This window comes from Phodopus roborovskii, unplaced genomic scaffold (genome assembly GCF_943737965.1).
Source record: "Phodopus roborovskii unplaced genomic scaffold, PHOROB, whole genome shotgun sequence".
NCBI classification, from domain to species: domain Eukaryota; kingdom Metazoa; phylum Chordata; class Mammalia; order Rodentia; family Cricetidae; genus Phodopus; species Phodopus roborovskii.
Genome location: NW_026126511.1, coordinates 1,572,275 through 1,595,175, shown reverse-complemented (window position 1 = coordinate 1,595,175; position 22,901 = coordinate 1,572,275). Strand labels below are relative to the sequence as shown.

The window sequence follows — 22,901 nt, the reverse complement described above, 5'->3', positions numbered from 1 at the left end:
TGCACACCTCTAATTCCAGCACTAGGGAAGCAGAGGCAGGTAGATCTCTGAGTTCAAGGCCAACCTGATCTGCGAAGTGAGTTCCAGGACAGCCAGGGCTACACAGAGAGAACCTGTCTCCAAACAAGCAAGCAAGCAAACAAACAAAATCTGTGCCATATGTTTACATGTAGGTTGTATGGGTTTTATTACAGCCTATAAAGCATAAAAAATAGGGGGGGGGTGCTTGGCAGATAAGCACAATATTAGACCCACAATTGATAAATGACATATTGAATGTAAGAGCCAAGTTGAGTTGTTTTTACAGTTAGGAAAACAAGTGAAATACAGTAAATTTAGGTCTTTCAGTTAAACTATACAAAACACTTTCCCTAGCCATTTCAATACTTGATAGTTAAGGCTCATTGACCCTGTACATTTTTTAAAAATGAATCTTCTCAATGCATAAGGACTTAATTTACTCCCTGCCAACAAGCCCCGAGGGGATTTTTAATAATTGTGCGAGCAGACTATGAACTTTCTGGCTGCTACTGCTGATGTTGTAAACACCAAATTTGGCAGGAGGTAGGTTCTCACAGCAATTCCTGTAGCCAGCACTGGTGTGGGTAGTTTTGTTTGGGATCCAAAGTAACTTTTTTTTTTTTTTAATCTAAGACATTTTTTTTCTTTGAACTATATTTTAATGCCTCTTTACTAAAATAAATAGATATGTAAGGCAGCCATATTTCTTTTAACTTAAACTTGTTTTTATATATGTGATCTTTACCTAGAATTTTTATGTAGAATTAATAAAGTTTAGTTAATATTTGTACCTTAAGAACCCTGTTAGATTAGTTATTATTTATGTTGATAGGTTTGGTCTTATAAGTAAATCCAGTTCATATGCTTATGGATACTGTTAGCTGAAATATGTGTTCTCCAGGGTCAAGGTGCTCACAATGACTTTCATACCTGCCTTCCACGGCGCTGTTTTCGCATTTGAAAAACAGGTTAACACTGTGTTTCTCTGCCAGAAGATGGCACATGACGGTTAGTATTTGAATTCCCATGCAAGTGTCCATTCTGACTGCATTTGTGGTCTTGTAGAGCAGTGAGGGCCTGCTGTGCTGGGCTGCTAATCATTCCCGTGGTTTCAGCTCAGTTTAGTCAGGAATATTTGACCTTCTACTTTCATTTGTGTTTTCTTTGCCCCCCCCCCTTTTTTTTTTTTTTTTTTTTTTTTTTGCATGCAATTCCCGTTGATAATTACCATGCTTTCTTTATTGTGTGATCTTCACACTGTAATGATCTACTGGGTCAGGGATTACTGCCTGACTTGAGACAGCATGGCCGTTTGAATGAAAGCGACCCGCCTACAGGCCCATAGGGAGTGGCGTTATTAGGAGGTGTGGCCTTGTTGGAGGAAGTGTGTCACTGAGGGTGGGATCTGAAGTTTCAGAAGCTCAAGCCAGGCCCAGCACTTCTCACTCTTCCTGCTGCCTGCAGGTTCAGATGTAGAACTCTCAACTACTTCTCCAGCACCATGACTGCCCGTGTGCCTTATGCATCTGACCATGATGATAATGGATTGAATCTCTGAACTGTAAGCCAGCTCCAATTAAATGTTTTTCTTTATAAGAGCTGCTGTGGTCATGGTGTCCCTTCACAGCAATAGAAACCCTAAGACAGACAGTGATCTGTGGAAGGGGCTTGCCAGTGGCGTGTGTGTGTGTGTGAGTGTGTGTGTGTGTGTGTGTGTGTGTGTGTGTGTAGTGAGGATTGGGGTAGGGCAGATTCAGAATGGGCAGCAGTGGTAGGAAGGTTGGATGGAGACAGGTGGTGTTGATGGAGAAGGTTGGGGTTTGGTCAGTGGTGATGGAGAAGGTTGGGGATGGGTCAGTGGTGATGGAGAAGGTTGGGGATGGGTCGGTAGTGATGGAGAAGGTTGGGGTTTGGTCAGTGGTGATGGAGAAGGTTGGGGTTTGGTCCGTGGTGATGGAGAGGGTTAGGGTTTGGTCAGTGGTGATGGAGAAGGTTGGGGATGGGTCCGTGGTGATGGAGAAGGTTGGGGTTTGGTCAGTGGTGATGGAGAAGGTTGGGGTTTGGTCAGTGGTGATGGAGAAGGTTGGGGATGGGTCAGTGGTGATGGAGAAGGTTGGGAATGGGTCGGTAGTGATGGAGAAGGTTGGGGTTTGGTCCGTGGTGATGGAGAGGGTTAGGGTTTGGTCAGTGGTGATGGAGAAGGTTGGGGTTGGGTCAGTAGTGATGGAGAAGGTTGGGGATGGGTCAGTGGTGATGGAGAAGGTTGGGGTTTGGTCAGTGGTAATGGAGAAGGTTGGGGTTTGGTCAGTGGTGATGGAGAAGGTTGGGGTTTGGTCAGTGGTGATGGAGAAGGTTGGGGATGGGTCGGTAGTGATGGAGAAGGTTGGGGTTGGTCAGTGGTGATGGAGAGGGTTAGGGTTTGGTGAGTGATGATGGAGAAGGTTGGGGTTGGGTCAGTGGTGATGAGAAGGTTGGGGTTGGTCAGTGGTGATGGAGAAGGTTGGGGAAGGTTGGGGTTTGGTCAGTGGTGATGGAGAACGCTGGAGATGATGCATCGGGGTGGTGAGTGCTGATATGGGTGTGCAGGAAAAACATCTAATACACTTTAAAAATAAAGTAGAGCCCAGAATTTGTTTTTCAAGGGCACTTACTTGTGGGTTTCATGTTTTCATTCTTTCTATAACTATCACTCATGTTGGCTTTGGGGATAGAAAGAACATTCAGTCACTAATCTTTGAAGTCTTAGAAAACCACACTTAAAGTATGGCAGCTGTCTTGCAGGACCAGCGTTGGGTCAGGGAGCTCCCTTAGACGATGCTGTCTGGCAGCCACAACTATTGGCATTCAGTCCATGGGATCTAAGGACTCTAAGAAGACAAGGATAGCTCAGCTTGATGAAAGTTCTGGAAACAGAACAGTCAGATCTCAGTACACACTGGCAACCATGTTCGGGATCTTTTTTCTTTTCTTATAGAAAGGAGCTCATTCTGTAGTCCTGGCTGGCCTGGAGCATACTGTGCAGACCAGGCTGGCTTTGTTTTTGATGGGGCTGGAATTCAGGCAGGTGCCATAATTACTGCTCTTAACCATGACACTTTCTTCTTTGCAAGGATAGAAGTTAAAATGTTTGTTATGAAGTGTCTCTTGACCTGGACAAGTGAGAGGAATGTGTGCTCTCAGTCATGATTCTGGAAGACTAGGTCAGGTTGATGTTTAAAGGGTGGCAAAACGGTTGAAAAGTACTTTGCTGAGATTAATATTTTCCCTTACTTGTAGTTGATAGAATATGAGGCTCACCTGAGTAGATATGAAACCTACTTGTTTCTTCATTATTCACAAGGCTCAGTTTTAATGAAAGGAAAAGACTACTTTCTAAAATCTTGTTTAAGCAGAAGGTTAGCACATCAGAGGTATGTGTGTGATTGTGTGTGTGTGTGTGTGTGTGTGTGTGTGTGTGAGAGAGAGAGAGAGAGAGAGAGAGAGAGAGAGAGAGAGAGAGAGAGATATGAATATGCCACGGTGTGTATGCTGCGAGCAGAAGACAACTTTGTGGAGTTATTTTCTTCTTTCACCTTTAAGTGGATTCAGAGATCAAATTCAGGTCATTAGGCTTATGAGGAAAGTTCTTTTATGAGCTGAGTCATCTATCTAAGTTCTGATTGTACTTCTTGAGAAAGAAAAATCCCAGGAGTTCTTAACATGCTACATTATGACAATATTTAATATTACTTGAAAGGAGAACTTCTTAGAAGTAGGTGTTGAGGGAATGTGTATCTGTGAGAACCAGCTTTGTCTTGTATCTGTGTATTTGATAGTTGGAATTGATAGATAGATGGTGGGTTCACGCAGACAACTTGGGTTGAGTTAGCTAACAAAATTTCTACCCATTTTTGCTTTATTCTTCATGCTATTACTTATTTTTTCATAGGGCTTCCTAACTCCAGTTTGTGTCTCTGTGTTGTTGAATCACTAGGATTATCCTGACCCTGGCATGAATAAGTATTTGGCTACTGTTGGTTGATGAATGGTCAAGTTAGTGGTGACTTTAATTGAGTAGATATTGAAGAAGTCTAAAGTTGAAATCTGGTTGTGGCACTGGATGGAGAGAGGAGGTCCTCATAAGTGGGTACTTGTGTGTTGCTTCTTTCTCATCCCCTGGACAACCTTTTTCATATCACAGGAACATCCTTTGCCCGTGTGCTTAAGTCGTGTGTTTGTGTTCTCACGCTTCTTTTGTAAACCCTGTATATTTTTCTCCCTCTTTTCTCAAGTATTCCTTGATTTCCTGTTGGCTGAGTCTGTCATTTAACTTCTAGTGTTCTGACTACCCTTCACCCTGAGTTTTTATCGGATGGTATGCATATTGTTCCATTAGGTTATAAACTCTTCATGCAAAATCCACTTCTATGCAAACCATGGAGTGTCCATAGAGCCAAAGGGCACTAACCTGGTAGGATGCTGGGGTGACAGGAATGTCAGAAGCTGGGTAAGGCACACAGCTTCTGACATAAGGCTTCCTAGGGATGAGCTTGTGGTCTTTAGCTTCTTGCATAACCACTTGCTCCTCTATCAGTTGCCAAGCAGGTTGGACAAGGTAGCAAAGTCAGAGATAAAGACACAGGATTTGTGGCTGTGTTTTGTGGTCTCTGTCATTTTGTCAGGCTAGTGGACACTGGCAGCTATTTCAACTCCATACACGGTTTGTTCTTTTCTTGCTGGGCTAGGTAGAGGTGATCACTGGTGCTGCTTTTCTAGCCTCCCTCCTTTTTATCTAAAAACAGAATGTCAGAGGTTTCCTTTAAGTGAGCCATCACTATGATCCTAGAGTGAACTTTTCATACATATTAGAATCATACACATTAGAAATGGTGTTTAGGGCAAAACCAGCCTCAGAACAGCCCTGTGTAAATAGTGCTGAATACAAAGCTGGTTGTGATGGCATACCCTTCTACCCACCCCACGCCCACAAACTTGGGAGGAAAATGCAGGAAGATCGGTAGTTCAAGGCCTTCCTCAGCTACATGGGTAATCTGAGGCTGAAGAGATCCTACCTCAGCAACAGTTACTAAGTAAATATTATAGTTCTTGTTATAGCATTATAGCTCCCCCCGCCCCCCCAAACTTAAAATAAGTTACCCACCTCAGGGATAACCTCGACCTGAATCTCTCTTCTATGTCTCTGTATTATTTTGGTTTCACTGTGTCTTTGCTACTGGACAGAATAAAGAATCAGAGTCGCAGATAGTGTATTCTAGCAGTGTGAAGGGATTACCATGTTGTTGCCGAGGGCAGTTAATTACCAACCAGGGCCTCTCCTAGTTTAGCGTTCCACTCAACATCCCAAACAAGCCTTGTCACCAGGCTGTGTTTACTACAGCTCAGCGGTTGTGCAGCAAGCAGAACATCCCAACCAAGGCTGGAAAGTGAAAGTACCTTCACACCACATGACTTCCCTTTCCACCCAACGGTGTCATTGGAGACTTCAGGTGTCCTAGAAAGCAAATATATGGAGCAAAAGTGATGTGGAGCAAATTTTAAAAGAAATTTAAAAATGTCTTAAAAGGAAACAGAAAGCATAAGCAGCTCGGAGGCTAGCGAGGACTCCTCTGAAAGCCATAAAATGAGATTTGGTATCTGAAGTCTGGTCCCCCATGTCCTCTCTGCCATTGGGTACTTGTACTAATGTGAGGTACACCCATGTCCACATCCTCTTATGCTAACCACAGTGCCGTCAGATCACGGTTTTTGTAAAATTGTTCACCTGGGTTCATAGCTTTAAGTTATATTCTGAAACAACAACAATAATTTCTGTGTTCCAGAGGCAGTAAAAAGAACTGAGTCAAAGAGATCTTTAAAAAAGCCCCAAAAAGAAAAAAAACCAAAGACCAACAACAGCAACAAAAAAAAGCACCTCATTTTAAATATCAAAACTGTAGAACAATGCCTGTTTTCTAGAGGCAGGAAAGGAAGGAACGACAACTTCAAACTCAGTAATTTCCTAGAGCCAGTCTGCATGAGGAGCTTAGCAGAGCGTATGGATGTCACGCGTGAAATCATTCACTTCCATTTCGTCATCTTAAGGAAAACTGTTAATGTTTCTTATTATATATCAAATTAAGGCTCTATCACTACCACACTGTAGAATGAGAATAAGCACAGCGAACAGTTTCACCTAAGGTGATGTAGTATGATTGCCAACTGTGGTGGTTTTGATAGGTACGTCCCCCATAGAGTCATGTGTTGGAATGCTTGGCCAATAGGGAGTGTGGCACTATTAGGAGGTGTGGCCTTATTGGAGGAAGTGTGTCACTGTGGGTGTGGGCTTTGAGGTCTCATATGTGGTATACAGACGGTTTACTTCCTGTTGCCCGTGGACCAAGAAGTAGACCTCTCTCTCAGCTCCTTCTCCAGCTCCGTGTCTGTCTATATGCTGCTGTGTTCCGCCATGATGGACTAAACCTCTGAAACTATGAGCCAGTCCCAAATCAATGTTTCCCCTTATAAGAGTTGCCATGGTCATGTTGCCTCTTCACAGCAATAGAAACTTGACTAAGACACCCGTATTTATGGATATATTGTCTATAGAGCTCAGATGTTACACCAGAATCCACTTCAAAGAGGGTAGCTAAAATTCACCTCACAGCCTGATGTTTTCTTAACTCCAGCCTTCTTTATGTCTTTGGTGAAGCAGCCCCCGGGGCTCCCTGGGTATCTCTTAGATTCTTGCTGTTGTTTCTCTTAGATTCTTGCTAGTACAAACAGTTTCCCATGACAGAGGAGTCTGTGGAAGTAGTCTACTCACTGTTTTCTCACAAGACACCTCCAGTCCAGGGAGGACAAAACACTTCATTCGCATCCTTAGGAGAACCCGTGAATCTTTCAGCTGAAAATGTTACTGTGGCCATGCTTTCCACAGAGAAAAAAGGTTCACAGCCAAGTCAGGTTTATGCTAAGTCACTGCATTTCATTATCCCGATGTGCCAAGCGCAGGCTGGTGAAGTTTAACAACAGAGTCCTTTTTTTCTTGTACACTTAAAGAATGTACTGATTACAGGGAAATGAAGATATGGAAGCAGATAAGAAATCTTTCACAATTGGTGGGATAATTACAAATTAAACCGTAATCATGATAACTTGGATTTAAAAATATATTTCCCCATAAATTTAAACTCAAAAGTAAAAATGCCCAGAAATTTAGAGTTTGTTAAATGCTTTTTTTTTAAAAAAAATTAGAATAAAAAGTACCAAGAGCCCCTAGTTTAAGCATCTTTCTTAGAACTTAAAAAACATTTAATAAAGGAAATGTTACCATTTTCTGACAGAATTAGCTAGAAAAGCCTACCTCATTGCTAAAAGCACCAGAAGTTCAGCGTTCTCTGCCGCTGTACATCCTCCCCATCCATATGTGAAGAACATGGGTTATATTTAACTGTGTTTGTTAACATGTGCTGGGCCAGGGAGCCTGACTTCTACCAGTGGCTGAAGTAGGGAAAGCCCCTCTCCCTCCAACTAAACACTGTGCAGCTATCATCTGGAAGTAATATTTCTACTTGAGTACATCGTGCCAAGAAGACACTTAATACAGAATACACACTAGACTAAATGAAATCCAGACCCCACCATCATTGAAAGAGAAAGAACCAGCTTCCTTTGCTTGTGCTGTTAGCACTGTATAGTACTGTGGTTTAGTACTGTGTAAATAAAATGCAGTTGGCGAGATTGCCGTGGAGGTTCCAGCGGAACCTACAGCTAGGGAGCATCCCCAACGACTTCAGAAACTCTTAGCTTTCATTTTGATTTAGAACTTTAAAGTGGAACCTTAGCTTGCTACAGCAATGGAGTTTCATTCCTGTCATTTCTGGGAGAGTTAATTGGGGTTCGTCTTCAGTCATTATTTGTCATGTTTGTCACCTTGCAGGAACCTAGAACCACTCTGTGTTGGAGTGGCACAGTCCTCCACCTTCCTCACAGCACTGACGCTGTTCGATCACGAGCAGTCCCCTAGGAATGTCCTTTCTTCCCTTCCGCTTGCTTAAATGTTTGGCTTGTCTTTTATTTGCAATAATTGTTTGAGAAAGGACACAGCGTTCAGGCTGAAAACCTTTACCAAGTAGATTTCAACAAGCCTGCCTAGAGCTAGGTGTCAGAGCTTTTCCTCTCTTGCACAACAGCTCTTTGGATTCCAGATAGCAACATGCCTAAAATCCCTTCCTGTACGAAAATGAATTGTTCATTTGTTTCTCAGCTAAACAACAACCACCACCAAACAGAAACAAAACCCATCTTACAGTGTGGTGGTTTAGAAGGGAGCACATAACACTTTCAGGGCCAGCCTGGTCTTCAATGGGCGTCAAGATGATCCGGGGCTACAAGCCAACAACCCCGTGCCAAATCAGACCATGTCCCCAAAGTCTGAGTAATGCTGCAGAGAAGTACCAGAAGCAACCTTACTAGAAACAGAAACTGTTTCCATTCCATAGCAAACCTCATTGCAGGCTGTGTTTACCACACTCTGAGCACAGCAATGTAGTGTGACCAGACTTAACGGGCGCGCAGCTCTTAGCCCTCAGCGAGCAGCGTGGTAGAGTTTGTGCACGAGAGCCAAGTGGAATCTGTGAAAGGAAGAGGAGGAAGGGGCATTGGGCTCCGCTGTCCACTTCTCTATCATTTCCTGGACGCCGGTGGCTGGTGACCCATTTCCTTCAGCCCAGAGGACGAGTGTAGTGACAGCAGCTCATCCCAGAGTTCAGTTCTCATCCAGTGAGGGGAGGCTTTAGCTAAAGGCTTGTGTTGTATATGTGTTTGTGTGTGGTGTATACGTGTGTGTGTGTGTGTGTGTGAATGAGTGAGAGACAGATATATCGTGTGTGTATGTATGTGTGTGTGTGTGTGTGTGTGTGTGTGTGTGTGTGTGTATGTGTGTGTGTGTGGGGCAGGAGTTGTTTCTGTTTCTTCCTTACTATTGATTCTGGTCTCTGCCTTATTATTTGCCAGAACTTTGTTGCTGGTGTGTGAGACAGTAAGTAAGGGTCACTAAGCTCCTCCTGTCCTTCTTGTGGCCTGGGATGGGAACTGAGGAGAGATACTCAGTGATTTGGAGGCTGTATTGGTGCAGACCTTCTCTCTTCCTCTCAGGCTCTTTCTGGGTCGTCAGGGCCTCTTCCTCCTAGGAGGCCATGTAGGCATGAAGTCCATCGCTGTGTGGCTGTAGCCAACTGTATTGTGGTACCAGTGCATGATCATGACAAAGGAGTTGTTGAGAGCGATGCCCGCCCCGGCATCGAAGGTGGAGGAGTGGGCATCGCTATCAACGATCGTAGGCGACAACCTGGTCCTGAGTATGGTCGAGGGTGCCCTTTGGCAGATCTCTGCCTACATCACCATCTTCTCAATGCCACAGTATCTGGTAGCATTCTTTAGGTGGTGTCTCAGAGCTACATTTTGGGCAGGAACACAGGAGACCATGCCAGTGAGCTTCTTGCCAGCTCTGGGATGGCCTTGCCTACGCCTCGTCAATATCAGTGCGGGTATGATGTTCTTCGCAGCTCCATGGACATCATGCCACAGGTCCCACAAAGAGGCCAGTCTTCTGGGTGGAGGTGAAGGCACAGCTGCGGTCATGATTCTCCTCAATGAGGTTGTTACGGACGACTTTGGCCCCGGAGGGTAGCCGTTGATGCTGAAAGGGCATTGTTGGCAATCTTGTCATGGTTCATGGCCATCACAAATATAAGGGCATTAGCAGAAGGGATGGAGATGGTGACTTGTTCAGCTCCATCCTTCAGGTGGGCTCTGACCTTCTTCATGGTTGTGTCTCCATAGCACACTCATCCTTACAATCACCCCTCTAATGTTGTTTGGGTCTCAGTTTTGGGAGATAGCGATGGATTTCTCACTGGTGGTAAGTTTATTATTTTCAGCCTTGACTTCCATGGACGTTGGTATGGGTGTAAAAACATTGGAACATTTAGACTTCGAAGTTGAGTGAAATCAAGGGTACTACTGATGGCAGCAATCTACTTTGCTAGAGTTGAAGGCAGCCCTGGTGATCAGGTGCCTAATATGGCCAAGTCAGTTCATTCCAGCCTTTACCATTGTGCCAAAGGACAAAGCTAACATTGCAAACGAAGAAAATGCAGATGTCTCTGAAATCTGGGGTATTATACCCTCTGTGTGTGTGTGTGTGTGTGTGTGTGTGTGTGTGTGTATGTGTGTGTATTTGTTTGATTTCTGAGACATGGTTTCTCTGTGTAGCCCTGACTGTCCCAGGCTGGCCTTGAAGTCACAGAGATCTGCCTGCCTCTCCCTCTTGAGTGCTGGGATTAGAGGTGTACACTAGCATACCCAGCAGCCTCCATAATTTTTAAAAACAATTTATTCTTTTAGAAAATTTTCTATATGGGAGTACCATATTTACGTCATTCAGCCACCTGTCTTCTAACTCCTTTAGTTTCCTGTCCCCCACAATTCCCTCTCAAATTCATGATCCCTCTTCCATAATTAGTATTGTTTTATACCCCCCCCCAACTGGGTCCATTTAGTGTTCCCTATATGTGTGTGAGCTGAAGGCCATCCGCTCAGGCCTCAGCAACCTGTTATGGGATTCATGCCTAAAGAAAAGTGACTCTTGCTTCCTCAGCATCCAGGAGCAGCCTGCAGCTCTTCATTTATGGATATGGCCTTGCCAGTTTCCCTCCTTCCATGTTTGCATGTGGTCTTGTACAGATGTTGTGCAGGCAGCTGTGCAATTGGGAATTTGTGGGTGCAACACCCTTGTGGCATCCAGGAGACACTATCTTATAGGAGCCGTCCTGGTACCCTGGCTCTTATAATTTTTACCCACTTCTGTGTTGTTGTTCACGGAACTTTAGGTGTAGAAATCGTGTTATAGATGTCCCCTTTGGGGCTGGGGACTCCATTGTCACTTATTTCTGCACTTTGTTGTGTGCTGTGTATAGTTAGAAAGTAAAGTTAGTTAGATAGTATAGTTATAAAGTAAAGTTAGTGTAGTTTGACAGCATAGTTAGGGAGCATAGTTAGATAGATAACCTAGTTAGCATAATTAGTTTCTTTGATGAAATGTGATAGCATACAGACAAGGCTTCCTGATTGGCCTGGACCAGCCCACCTCATTTACTTATTTATTTATTTGGAAAGGTTAGTCCATCCCATCCACCCACCCATCCACCCACCCACCCATCCACCCATCCATCCATCCACCCATTCATCTATCCATCCTCAGAGTCTGTCAGTGAATTTGGAGCTCACCAACTCAGCTAGACTGGCTGGCCAGTGAGGATCCTCCTGTCTTTACCATTCCAGTTCTGTTACAGCCATGGCCACTGCCATGGTCAGCTTTTACATGGGTACCGGAGATCTGAATGTAGGTCTTAACACTTGTGTGATGAGTGCTGTATCAACTGAGCCAGTATCTGCCCAGTCTGCTTAGTTTTCTTTATAAAAGGATGACAGGGGTTTCATATTGACACTTTTTTATTTGGCTTACCTTCATATTTGATCTTAATTTTTTTTTTCTCTATTGAGTTCTGAGCGCTCTGGTATTCAGAGGAATCCATGATCTGTGCTGATGAGGTTTAAAATTAATGTGGACAGCAAGTGGGCTTTGTCCTGAGGTCTGGAAGAAAAATAAACTCGCCTTGCAGTCTCGTCCTTTTTTCTTTTGTGCTGATTTGGATTGGACCAGCAGCAGTCTTTGCCTGGTGGGCAAACACTCTTCCATGTGAACCCTGACACAGCTGTATCAATGTATGAAAACCTTCTTGCTGATTCAGTTTATATCATGTGCTAACTTCCCGTTACCAGTGCTGGGATTGGCTTTTTCTACCAGAAACCTTCCCTTCCTCCCCCCTTCCCTTCCCTTTCTTCCTTCGTCCCTCCATCCCTCCTTCCTTCCCATCCCCTCCCTCCCTCCCTCTCTCCATCCCTCCTTCCCACCCTCTTCCTCCTTTCCTTCCTTCCTGTTTTCCTTCTCAAAGCAGATAATATCATTGAAACCTAGAATCTGTGTCCCTTGGGTAGTTTAGCAGCTTTGTCCTTTGTCTCTTGTGTGTCCCTGGCTTTATGAGTCTCTAAGCAGCAGCTCTGGAGATCGTAAAGTATCTGCATTTGAAAAAAAAAAAATAAAATAAATACATAGATGAGCAATATGGTAACTTGAAGTATTTCTTTCAGTGAAAATGTTTATCATTTAACTTTTTATAAGTGGTGGTTCCTACTGCGTGTGTGCAGTAGTGAGAAGCTGGAGGAGGAAGGGATCAGGTGACCTGGTCTGTCAGTTTCTGCCATGTACCTTTGGACAGGGGCTCTCAATTAATCTGAATTTGCTGGACTGATTAGATGAGTTGGCTGTCGACCCCAGGGACCTGCCTTTCTTTACCTCCCACAACACTGGGATTATAGGTGCTGGTGTGAATATGCCTGGCGTTTTACCTACATGCTGGGGATTTGAACTCAGATCCTAATATTTATGCAGCAAGAACTCTTACCCACTGAACCATCTCTGTCTGTCCTCATTTCCAACATAAAGCCTGCTGTAAGTTAAGGTTCATTATTTTCCTAACACAATCCTCAAACTTCACTTCTTTTCTCCATCCTCTTGTGAAAACTTTACCAGAATCATGAAAATCATAACATTTAGGAAAGGGTAGAATATTGAAGCAGCAGTTTTGGATTTTTCATGATATTTTTTTTTCTGTGAATCACTATTAATTTCCAATGATGATGAAAATCCCCAATTCTATGACCATTAAAAGACATTTATATGCATTCACTTACCATTCATGTCAAACTTAAAAGGTCTTTACAAAGTATGTTTTTTTTTAGAGGTAAATCTCATATTTGTCGTGGATAACATATCTAAAGTTTACTAGTGGATAAAGTTTGGTCTCAAGGTCAAAAGTCACACCATTCATTCCAGTCAGAAACTTGGAACTTTGGTACAACTTATTCCATTATTTTCCAATCACTATTCAGTCATCTCCCAGCACCCTCCACCCTCTTGTCTGTCTGTCTATCTGTCTGTCTATCTGTCTGCCTACTATTTTTGGGTATAGTATTAAGGGAGTCAGGAATCTGGGACAATATGTACTTTATATATGAACTCCGACCCAGAGAGTACTTCTAAAACACACTGTCTGAGAACTTACCTGGTGTACTTACTCACTGGCCATTTCTCTTTTGTGTTACGTGGAAGAAAGAATAGTCACTAAATACTTGATGTGAGCATTTTGGGGGATAATTTGGCATTTTGGAGGAAGTCATTTTCTTTAAATTAGAATGCAGGTGGAAAGCCTGGTTAATCAGTGGTCCATGCTGCTGGGCTGCTGCTAATCACAAGTCTTGCTCTATAATCACAGCGTATTTTGGATACTCTCATTTGTATTATCTCTTGAACTCTTTGTGTGGGCATTCTGATTACTTGATTGCGTCTGCCGGGCACAGTGGATTTTAAAGCAGCATTCATGACAAACTCGTGTGGCTTAGCAGGTAGAACGAGAGTCTGAGAAGACAGTTGCTGGTTGGAGTATGATTGCTGCCTGTCGCCTTTGCACTGTACCCCGTGAGTTGCAGCTTGGGATACAGATGTGCATATATTACTTCTCTGTTGCCTGTGGCTCCCTCATCCTGGTGGAGACACAGGTTCCTGGCAGGTAGAGGTCGCCTGCCTTCTTGCATTGAGCAGAATCATGTTTCCTCTCAAAGGAGATTCTGTTAAAAACCAGATAAAAAACCTGAATGGAATTGCGTTTCATGGAAATCCAGTATGGCCTAAGCGATTTCTTCCATAGAATTCTGCAGTCCCGAACACCAGTGACTGTAGCCATTGGGTGTCAGTATTATCGGCACCCATTGACCCGGGTGTCCCTGCGTTCACTTTTTCTCACAGCTTGTGGATAGTGGATCAGCTTTGTACTTTATGCAATTATTGGTGGGGTTCAGGTCATGTTATAACATATGTGACGCCTTTGATGTTAGAAGTGGAAGGAGTTTGAGCAGGTCTCTCTGGTCTTCTCCCTCCATCTCCCGTGAAGCCTTAGAGGTTATAAAACCTGCGAGGATTTCTTAGCTTTTCATGACTAGGTCAGAAGATCTTGACATGAGAAATGCCAGCGGCCGAGGGGCATGGGCCAGCTTCCTTACGTCTCTCCTAGTTAGAGTTATAACACATCGCCCTCCTGCCCTGCCCAGCCATTTTTCAAGCTGACCAAGCTTCCTCAGACATTCACAAGACTGTGTAAAAACCCTCCAAGTTTTTTAAAAGTCAGAGGGAAGAGTACTTTAGTGATAAAATTCCTGCATGTAGAGGGCCCTGCATGTATTCAATCCCCAGCATCCAAACTCACCAATGGCATCTTCAAACAAAAACATTCAGGCCTAGGGCTTTCCTCCACTTGCATTTCCTTATCAAGGCAGCCTGTGTGTCACATGCAACCTAGGTTGTGTACATCCATATGCTTTTCTTTAGTCAACTTGTCTTTTATAGTTGGTATAAGTTTAGGAAGAGGGAGGAGAGGGTCCCCTCCATTCACCATTTTATTTACTCCAGCCCAACTGGCAAGGCAGGAGTATTTGCTCACCCATAGCCACCCTCCAAATGAAATCAAATTGAATTTTCTTTCCTTCTATCTGCTTTTGGGCAGGAGGGAAAAAAAAATTACTGATTTTTGAGTTTAAAGAGATTGATTTTTCAATGTATTCCCTCTGAATAGTTTTAGTTGTATTTTATTTCTTATTTTTGAGATAAGGACTCACTGTGTAGTCTACGCTGGCCTTGAATTGCCCTCTTCCTTCTTCAACCTTCCCAAGTGCTGGCTTACCAGGTATGTGTCATCATAACCCAACTTCAGTGGCAGTTTTAAATTTCCTCTTCTGTCTGATACTTACAGCAATTTGCTTCCCAGCCTGGGCCTGTGTTCCCCCCCCCCCCCACCCCGAACATGAGTGCAAGTCAAGTTGTTATCTAGTCTCTGAGATATGTGTCTTTCCACATAACCCTTTCATTAGTGACCATTTATATTTCCATCTTCTGTTGTGTATGGTTTTAATTTTCCTCAGTTTGGGGGGAGGGCAGTCCAAGCTACACACTGCTATAGTTATGCACCTGCTTTGCCCCTCCTTGGGTTTAGCTTCATTTCATTCTGTTTTGTTTGTTTGTTTTGTTGTTGTTTTTTTTAAGACACAGTTTCTCTGTGTAACAGCTCTGGCTGTCCTGGAACTCACTCTGTAGACCAGGCCAGACTCGAACTCACAGAGGTCCACCTGCCTTTGAGTGCTGGGACTAAATGTATGCACTACCATGTGTGGCTAGCTTCATTTATTGATCCCATGACCTCATCCTTTATTTCAGCAAACGCTTGTCCTTCTTTTCTAGTCTGTGCTCTGGTGGCATTAGATCCCTCGGAACTGAGGTTGCAGAAGTCTGTGAGCTACCACTGGGTGCTGGGAACCAAACCCAGGTTCTCCGTCAGAGCAGCAAGAGTTCTTAACTGCTGAGCCAACTCTCCAGCCCCCAAGCTTGCTCTTAATTAAAACCATAACAGTACCTGTTAAATTCCCATGTCTTCTTGATGCATCTTTTGTAGATACAGGATGTAAACATCACTGGCTTTCTCTTGAGTTCCTGACATCTGTTAAATGTTCCCTTCAGTTTACTGGTGTTTGTGTGATCACTACATTTAGCTCAAAGGTGGGCAAGCAAGTGTTATTTAATAAACGTGGGTGTTAGTGTTCTCTTGCATTTTGTGGAAGACATTGATGATGCAGAGACAAGGCAGTTTAAGGGTGAATGGACTGTTTATTTAGTGAGAGCAATGTTATACATAAGTACACTGTCATGGAAGTTACTTTTTCAAAGAACACTGTCTACATCAAGCAGCATTCTCTACTGTTTTGTTCTAGCTTTGTTTAATTTATCTTCACTCTTTTGTGTTGTGAGGCAAGACTATAACCTACATTCTGATATATTGGCTCACATCCTAATTTTAATACTGGCTACAGAAATAATAATTCATCATACAGTTATGTCATTGTACATACCTGCATAAGCTTTTCTTTGTAAAGAATCATGGTTTCGTGCTATAGTTTTTTTTTGTTATTAAGTTCAATTTGTTTTTCTCCGCAGGCAGCAGCAGATGTCACTTTCATTGGACCTGATACTCATGCTATTCAAGCCATGGGTGACAAGATAGAAAGCAAACTATTAGCCAAGAGAGCAAAGGTCAACACAATCCCCGGCTTTGATGGGGTAGTGAAGGTGAGAAACTTTCATTTAAATCTCTATGTACATGTCCTCAGCCAAACACCCTGTGACAAGTTCGGGATAAAATATAATTATTGTTCGTGTGTGTGTGTGTGTGTGTGTGTGTGTGTGTGAAAACAGTGGTTTAAGTCAGGTTGTTTTCAGTGGTATAAGCTGTGAGCAGGGAGAAGACATTGTATGTAATGAGTAGATATTGATCTATATACTGTCATTGGAAAAACCGCGTGCATAGGGATGCAAAGACAGACAGATCTCTGTGAGCTTGAGTTCAGTTTTGTCTACATAGCAGGTTCCAGGTCAGCCAGGGTTGTATAGTGAGACCCTGTCTCCCTTGACATCCAATGTAAGCTGCATCCATGCTTTTGCTACTCTGGATAGCTTGATGTCAAGCACTGGTCACAATGGCCACATCAAGGAAGCCCTCATGGCTGTGGACCTTGGGCAGTTTCTAAGGTTCTGAGGGCTGGGTTGGCAAAAAAAGTTGAGGTTTTCCATCACAGAAGTACAAGGAATCTCTCCAAATGAGCTTGGCAGGAAATTTCATTTATTTAATTATTTATTTTACCCTAGTGTGTGTGGTAGAGTCTTCTCCTATGAATCCCAGGCCCCGGGCTCTTGATCTTGCTGCTCTGTCTCTGGAATGGTGGGACCACAGGCATACAGCACCTCTCATGGTCTTGACAGCAGAGCGTTGTTCATTTGACACTCCAGGAAAACCACACCCTGACCATACCCTGACTACCTGGCCATACCTTGGCCAGACCCAGAGCCAGAACACAGTATGTGTTGCTTATTAGCCTGGCACTCTGTTTACCTTGTTGGTGTAGAGGTTGAGTACAGGAATCTGGACTTCTGAGCTCTTCAGCTTGAGCCTTATTTAATCACAACAGTACTGATGGGCAACAGTTCAGATTAGCACTGGCTTCATGACTAGCAGTGTTCCTAGCGGTTCCAGGAGGAGGCTCCCAGGGAACATTTGTCTGCTAACTCCATGTTCACAGTAATTGTTTTCTGATGAAATTAGTAGATATAGAGTCTCCTAAGAAGAGGTGTTGCCGTGTGATCAGAAGTCTAAAGGTGAAAGCTGTAGATGGGACACTGGAAATAGGTGGGATGTCATCCCTACCTGTCATACAGGTGTTTTGTAGGTGGAGGAAGAGCTTGTGTAACATTGGCTGGAATTACGGTTGATACTGAATCATATATATTGACAAAACCGCATGCATCTCTCTATTAATTATTGTGTTAGAGTATTCCCTACTGGAGTTTTTAACACCCTCTAGTTCTTTTAGATAATAAAGAATATTTTTTTCCATTATTTTTTGTGTTTGTAATATATAGGTGTCTTTACAGAAATTAATGCTACTTAATTTTTGGAGTAGGGTAGTAGTTTATTCTGGGTTTTATTTGACTTTTAGATTTTAGTTTTTTTTTTTTTAACTGTGCTATAATACTGTATATGTATTCTAATGTATAGGACAGCTCTAATTCTTGTATGCTGTTGCTAGGTTTGTAAATGTATGTGCCATTATGGATATTAGTATGAAGAGTCCTCAAAAAAGTAAATAGAACTACCATACTATCTATCTGTGTCATTCTTGGCTACTTAGCTGAAGACATCCAACTCATCATACAATAGAGAGCTTGCACACTCATGTTTATGCTCATCATAGCCGTGTAACATTAAAAGAAAAGCGTGTTATTTATGTCTATGACACAATGGAATATTATTCAGCTGTTAAGAATAAATTAGGGGGTGGGGCTGGAGAGGTGGCTCAGTGGTTAAGAGCTTTGGCTGCTCTTCCAAAGGTCCTGAATTCAATTCCAGGCAACCACATGGTGGCTCACAACCATCTTTAGCGGGATCTGATGCTCTCTTTGGCATACGGTTGTACATGCAAATAGAGCCTTCATATACATTAAATACATTAAATAAATAAATCTTAGAAAAGAGTAAATTACGTTGGTTGCAGGAAAACCTATGGGACTGAAGATGATAATGTTTGGTGAAATAAGCCAGACCTCGGAATGACCAATATCTCTCCTAGATATGGAATATAGGGCAGGAGGGTCATGAAAATAGAACAGGGAGAGGCCTGCAGATGAAATGAAGTTGGTAGATTGCTTGCTCAGTATGCACAGAAACTTGGTTGAGTCCTCAGTGCTGCAGAGTCCTACAATCCTAGCATGTGGGGGAGATGGGGAGGCGGGTCAGTTGTTCAAGGTCATCCTTGTCTACAAACTCAGCCCACACTGAGTTTGAGGCTGTCCTATTCTACTCTTCATGAGACTCTGTCTCCAAAATAAGTTAAAAAACAAAACAAAACAAAACAAAACAAAAAAAAAAAAAAAAAAAAAACAAAAAAAAAAATAAGTTAAAAAAAAATAAATAAAGAAGGAAAGGGACGTATCCTCTATTGTGGGTAATAGAGGATAAACACGATCAAAATATCTTTATGCACTTAAGAAGTATGATAAGTTTACGCTGTTTTACACTAAACAACCAACTTGTAGAACAACCTTCCTTCCATTTGTCCTTCTTTCCCTTCATATTTTAGTTCTTGGGTTGTCTTTTTCATTAGAGAGAGATGAATGTTTAAAATGTAATTTCAAGGTGTCATCTGGTACCATGTATTTGCCTTTATCAAGTTTAGTTTTATTTATCATTATGGGGCGGTTTGAATGAGAATGGCTCCCACAGACTCATATAGCTGATTGATTGGTCCCCAGTTGGTGCAACTGTTTGATTAGGAGGTCTGGCCATGTTGGAGAAGGTGTGTCATTAGTGGTGGGCTTTGAGGCTTCAAAAGCCCATTCTATTCCCAGTTAGCTCTCTTTCTGTCTATTGCTGGTTGACCAGATGTAAGCTCCAGCTACTTCTGCAGTGCAACGCCTGCCTGCTGTCATGGTCACAGATTTTGCTATCCTCTGGAATCGTGAGCACCAAATTAAACTCTTTCAAATTGCCTCGGTCATGGCGTTTTGTCACGGCAATAGAAAAATAACTAGAAATCATCTAATTAACTTGTTCTTGGGAAATGGAGAGCAGGGCAAATATTATAATGTGAGACTGTTGTACAAGAGAGCAGAGCTCTAGGAGTAAGGAAAAGGAATTAGCCGGCAGTTGCTTGCCACTCACCCTGATTGCAAAGAGCTTGAAGTTCCCATGGGGACCAGCAAACATCTCAGTGACACTCATCTTAGTAGGCACAGACCCATACGGAAAGGGCACTGCACCCAGGTTTTGGGTGCAGTGACAGCAAAGCAGTAGATGAGAGGCGGTGAGTTAGGAACAAGGGAGTATGTTGGTGGGACTCAAGGCTGCCAGTAAAAACATGGCCTTGGAGGATGGTGGAGCAGAGTGGCAGGGCATACTCCAGTGTACCATGAAGGACTACAGCAAGAGATATGTGTGGCCACCTGTTCTGTGCAGAGGCTTTCCTCGTGGCTTTGGGAGTCTCTAGGCAGTTTCATGCAAACTGTTAACATGAAACAGTTGTGTAGGAAGAAAAGTCATTTTGAGGAGTGGAGGGTGTAGCTCAGTAGGTGGAGTGCTTGTATGCCTTCAACCCAGGGTTCAAACCCCAGCTCTGAGTAAAACGAGGTTTGGTTGTGTCCATCCTCAATCCCCATACTTCAGAGGATCAGGAGCTCAAGGAAATCCTTGGTTACACAGTGGATTTGAGGTCAGCTCCATCTCAAATGAATGAATGTGTGAATGAATGCAAGTTTTGTTTGCTAAATGGCAAGAACACTAACATAGAGTTAAAAACTAAGGTTGATAGTCAAGTTGGAATCCTCTTACTGTTGTTTAGGCAGGAAATGATGGGTCCTTATATAAAGTGTTGGGGTGAAGCAAAGGCCATGTTGAGGAAGACAGTGAAAGTTGGATCGGTAGGACTGTGAGTGCATTGGATGTTAGCTATGAAGCAAAGGGTGAGTGATGATTATAGTTGTAACACTGACAAAATGACTTTGTGGGGCATGAATTTAATGTCTCTGAATCACTATTGCACTTTCATAGAAATTAATAAGTGCAGTGTTATAATCCCAACACTTAGTTACTGAGGTGGGAAAATCGCTTTGCTTCAAGGCCAACCTGCGCTACAGAGTATCAACCTTAATTTTTACAGAAGAGTATCTTAAATATCCCAAGGTTTTTGCAAAGCACAGTCAAACTTCAAACCTGAGTATTCACGGTTTTAGCATCCACAGAGCTAACCCTCCTGGGTTAGAAAATGCTTAGGAAGAAAGTTGTGGTTGACTTATACTGAACATTCATAGGTTTTTTTTTTTTTTTGTTTTGTTTTTTTTTGTTTTTTTTTGTGCTCCTTTTATTAAATGATGCTGTGCGACAACCATTCATTGGCTTAGCATCTATACCATGTTGGGCATTTCAAGTTACATAAGAGGGTGTAAAAAGCCCAGGAGATGGTATGGGTAGGTTACATGTATTTAAATTTTTCTTTCATATAGTCCAATCCAACCGCAGTTTCTCCCCCCCTCCACTCTTTCCCCTCCCCCTCTCCCCTCCCCCTCTCCCCCGCTTCCCCTCCCCCCATCCCCTTCCCCCCTCCAGAGCCACCTCCCCACCTTCAGAGCCACCTCCCCCACTTCCCTTGGAAAAGAGCAGGCCTCCCAGGGATATCAACCCAACATGGAACAACAAGGCCCAAACCTTCACATCAAGGCTGGACAGGGGAACACAGCAGGAGGAAAGGGTCTCAAGAGTAGACAGAAGAGTCAGAGACACCCCCACTCCCACGGTCAGGAGTCCTCCGAAAACACCGAGCCAACAACCATAACATCTACGCAGAGGACCTGCAGATCCTTGAGGACTACCTGGGTTTCGGTTCAGGGTCTAGAGCCTGCATGAGTCCCGGTTAGTTGGTTCTGTGGGATGTGTGCTCCTGGTGTCCTCCACCCCTGTGGCTCCCAGTTTCTCCTTCCCCTCTTCTATATAATCTTCATGGGTAGCCGGGTCTCTTATACTGCAGTAATTGGAGAAAAACCTAATAGCTGGACCCTTTCCTAGGTCCAGCATTAATGAGTAGTTTTATGTCCATATCTGAGACAGTCTTGCTGTAGAGCCCTGACTGCTCTCTCTCTCTCTCTCTCTCTCTCTCTCTCTCTCTCTCTCTCTCTCTCTCTCTCTCTCTCTCTCTCACCCCTCTGGCCTCCCCGTCTTGCCTGGGATTACAGGTGTGTGCCACCATGGCCCATTCACTTTACTTCCATTGTAGAATAGTTTGTGTAAACAGATACGGCCCTTCCTCACAGTGATATTTTTCTTTCTCCCAAAACCAGTTGCTGACTCTGTTCTAGAACAAGCTGAGGAATGCAGACTGTTTATCTTTCTTGTGAAGGGCAATATTCTCATATAGGCCTGAAGATGTGGCTTAATTTTAGACTTGCTTAGCATCATTTTCTTTTAATAAATTGTAAGATATTTGTGCAACACGTCTAACAGAATACTCTGTCTTCAGCCCTGAGTATTTGTATAGTTTCCATGTCTTATACATACTAATTTCCAGACCTCTCTAAAGAATGTCCTACAACTAAGAATATATAGCATGTAAAGTCTTGTGATTTTTCTTTTCTTTTCTTTCTTTCTTTTTTTAAATCTTTCTTACACTTGATAATTCTGTGTGTGTGCATGAATCCATGCTGTGATCTGAGCGTGGAGGTTGTGGGACTCAGATCTTCCCTTCCACTATGTGGGTCCCAGGGTTCAAACAAAGGTCACCTGCACCTGCTGATCACCTTGCCAGCCCCAAGTCCTCTTCCTCCTTTTCATTTTTAATCATACATTCAAGTTAATTTGTTGAATTTTTGTTTTTTGAAATTATAGCGTAAGTATATCATTTACTCCCTCTAACGCTTCAGTCCTGCCCCCCGTAACACGCTCCTGTTTTTTCTTAAAGTATTATCACATTTGATTTGTGTCACGTAAAAGATGTTTTTGCCTAGCAGATTTTTTTTTTTTATGAATATGAACCATTTATATTTGGTAAAGTTTAAGTTCATTTTATGTTTTTATTTAAAAACTTTAACATCTGTTAAATGGGGCGAACTTGGCTTTCATTGATTTTTACGTAGTTTAAACTTGCAGCTCTTTTATTTGAAAATTTGCTGCCATGTAAAGAAAGACCAGTTTTTAACTTAATGCACTTTTATTGAAAGCTAGCAGTAGCGGGTGAGAGAGTTGGCTGGGTGGTTGAGCACACATAGTCCTCATCCGGGGGGACCCGATATCAGGGGTCCCACAACTGTCTATGATGCATGGCTCTAGCCTCCCAGGGCACCTGCATACGTGTGCACACCTCTTCCCTCATATACACGTTTAAAAACCTATCTTTAGAGGGGAAATAGCAGTAGGGGAGGAAGCACTGTGTATATTTTACAAGAAAAAGTTGTCGTGACGGCACTTAACTGATAACCCCAGCATCTGGGAGGTGAGGCAGGAGGATCCTCCAAGTCAACGATGGCCAAGAAGTCAGAGACAAGATGAGGTGCTGGGGCTTGGTTACTCCAAGTTAACAATGTTAGCCATTTACAGATACGTTTACAGATATGCAGATGTCTCTGTAAATGCTTAGTG

General features: G+C 43.1%; 1 protein-coding gene across 2 annotated transcripts in view; it reads left to right on the top strand.

The window, feature by feature from the left end:
* Positions 1–22,901, top strand: part of Pcca (propionyl-CoA carboxylase subunit alpha) — a 281,942-nt gene that overhangs the window by 61,044 nt on the left and 197,997 nt on the right. For both annotated transcript variants that reach the window (XM_051195193.1, XM_051195192.1), the window contains one exon: positions 16,163–16,294. In XM_051195193.1, the coding sequence (XP_051051150.1) occupies positions 16,163–16,294 (132 nt within the window). The remainder of the gene's footprint in view (positions 1–16,162; positions 16,295–22,901) is intronic.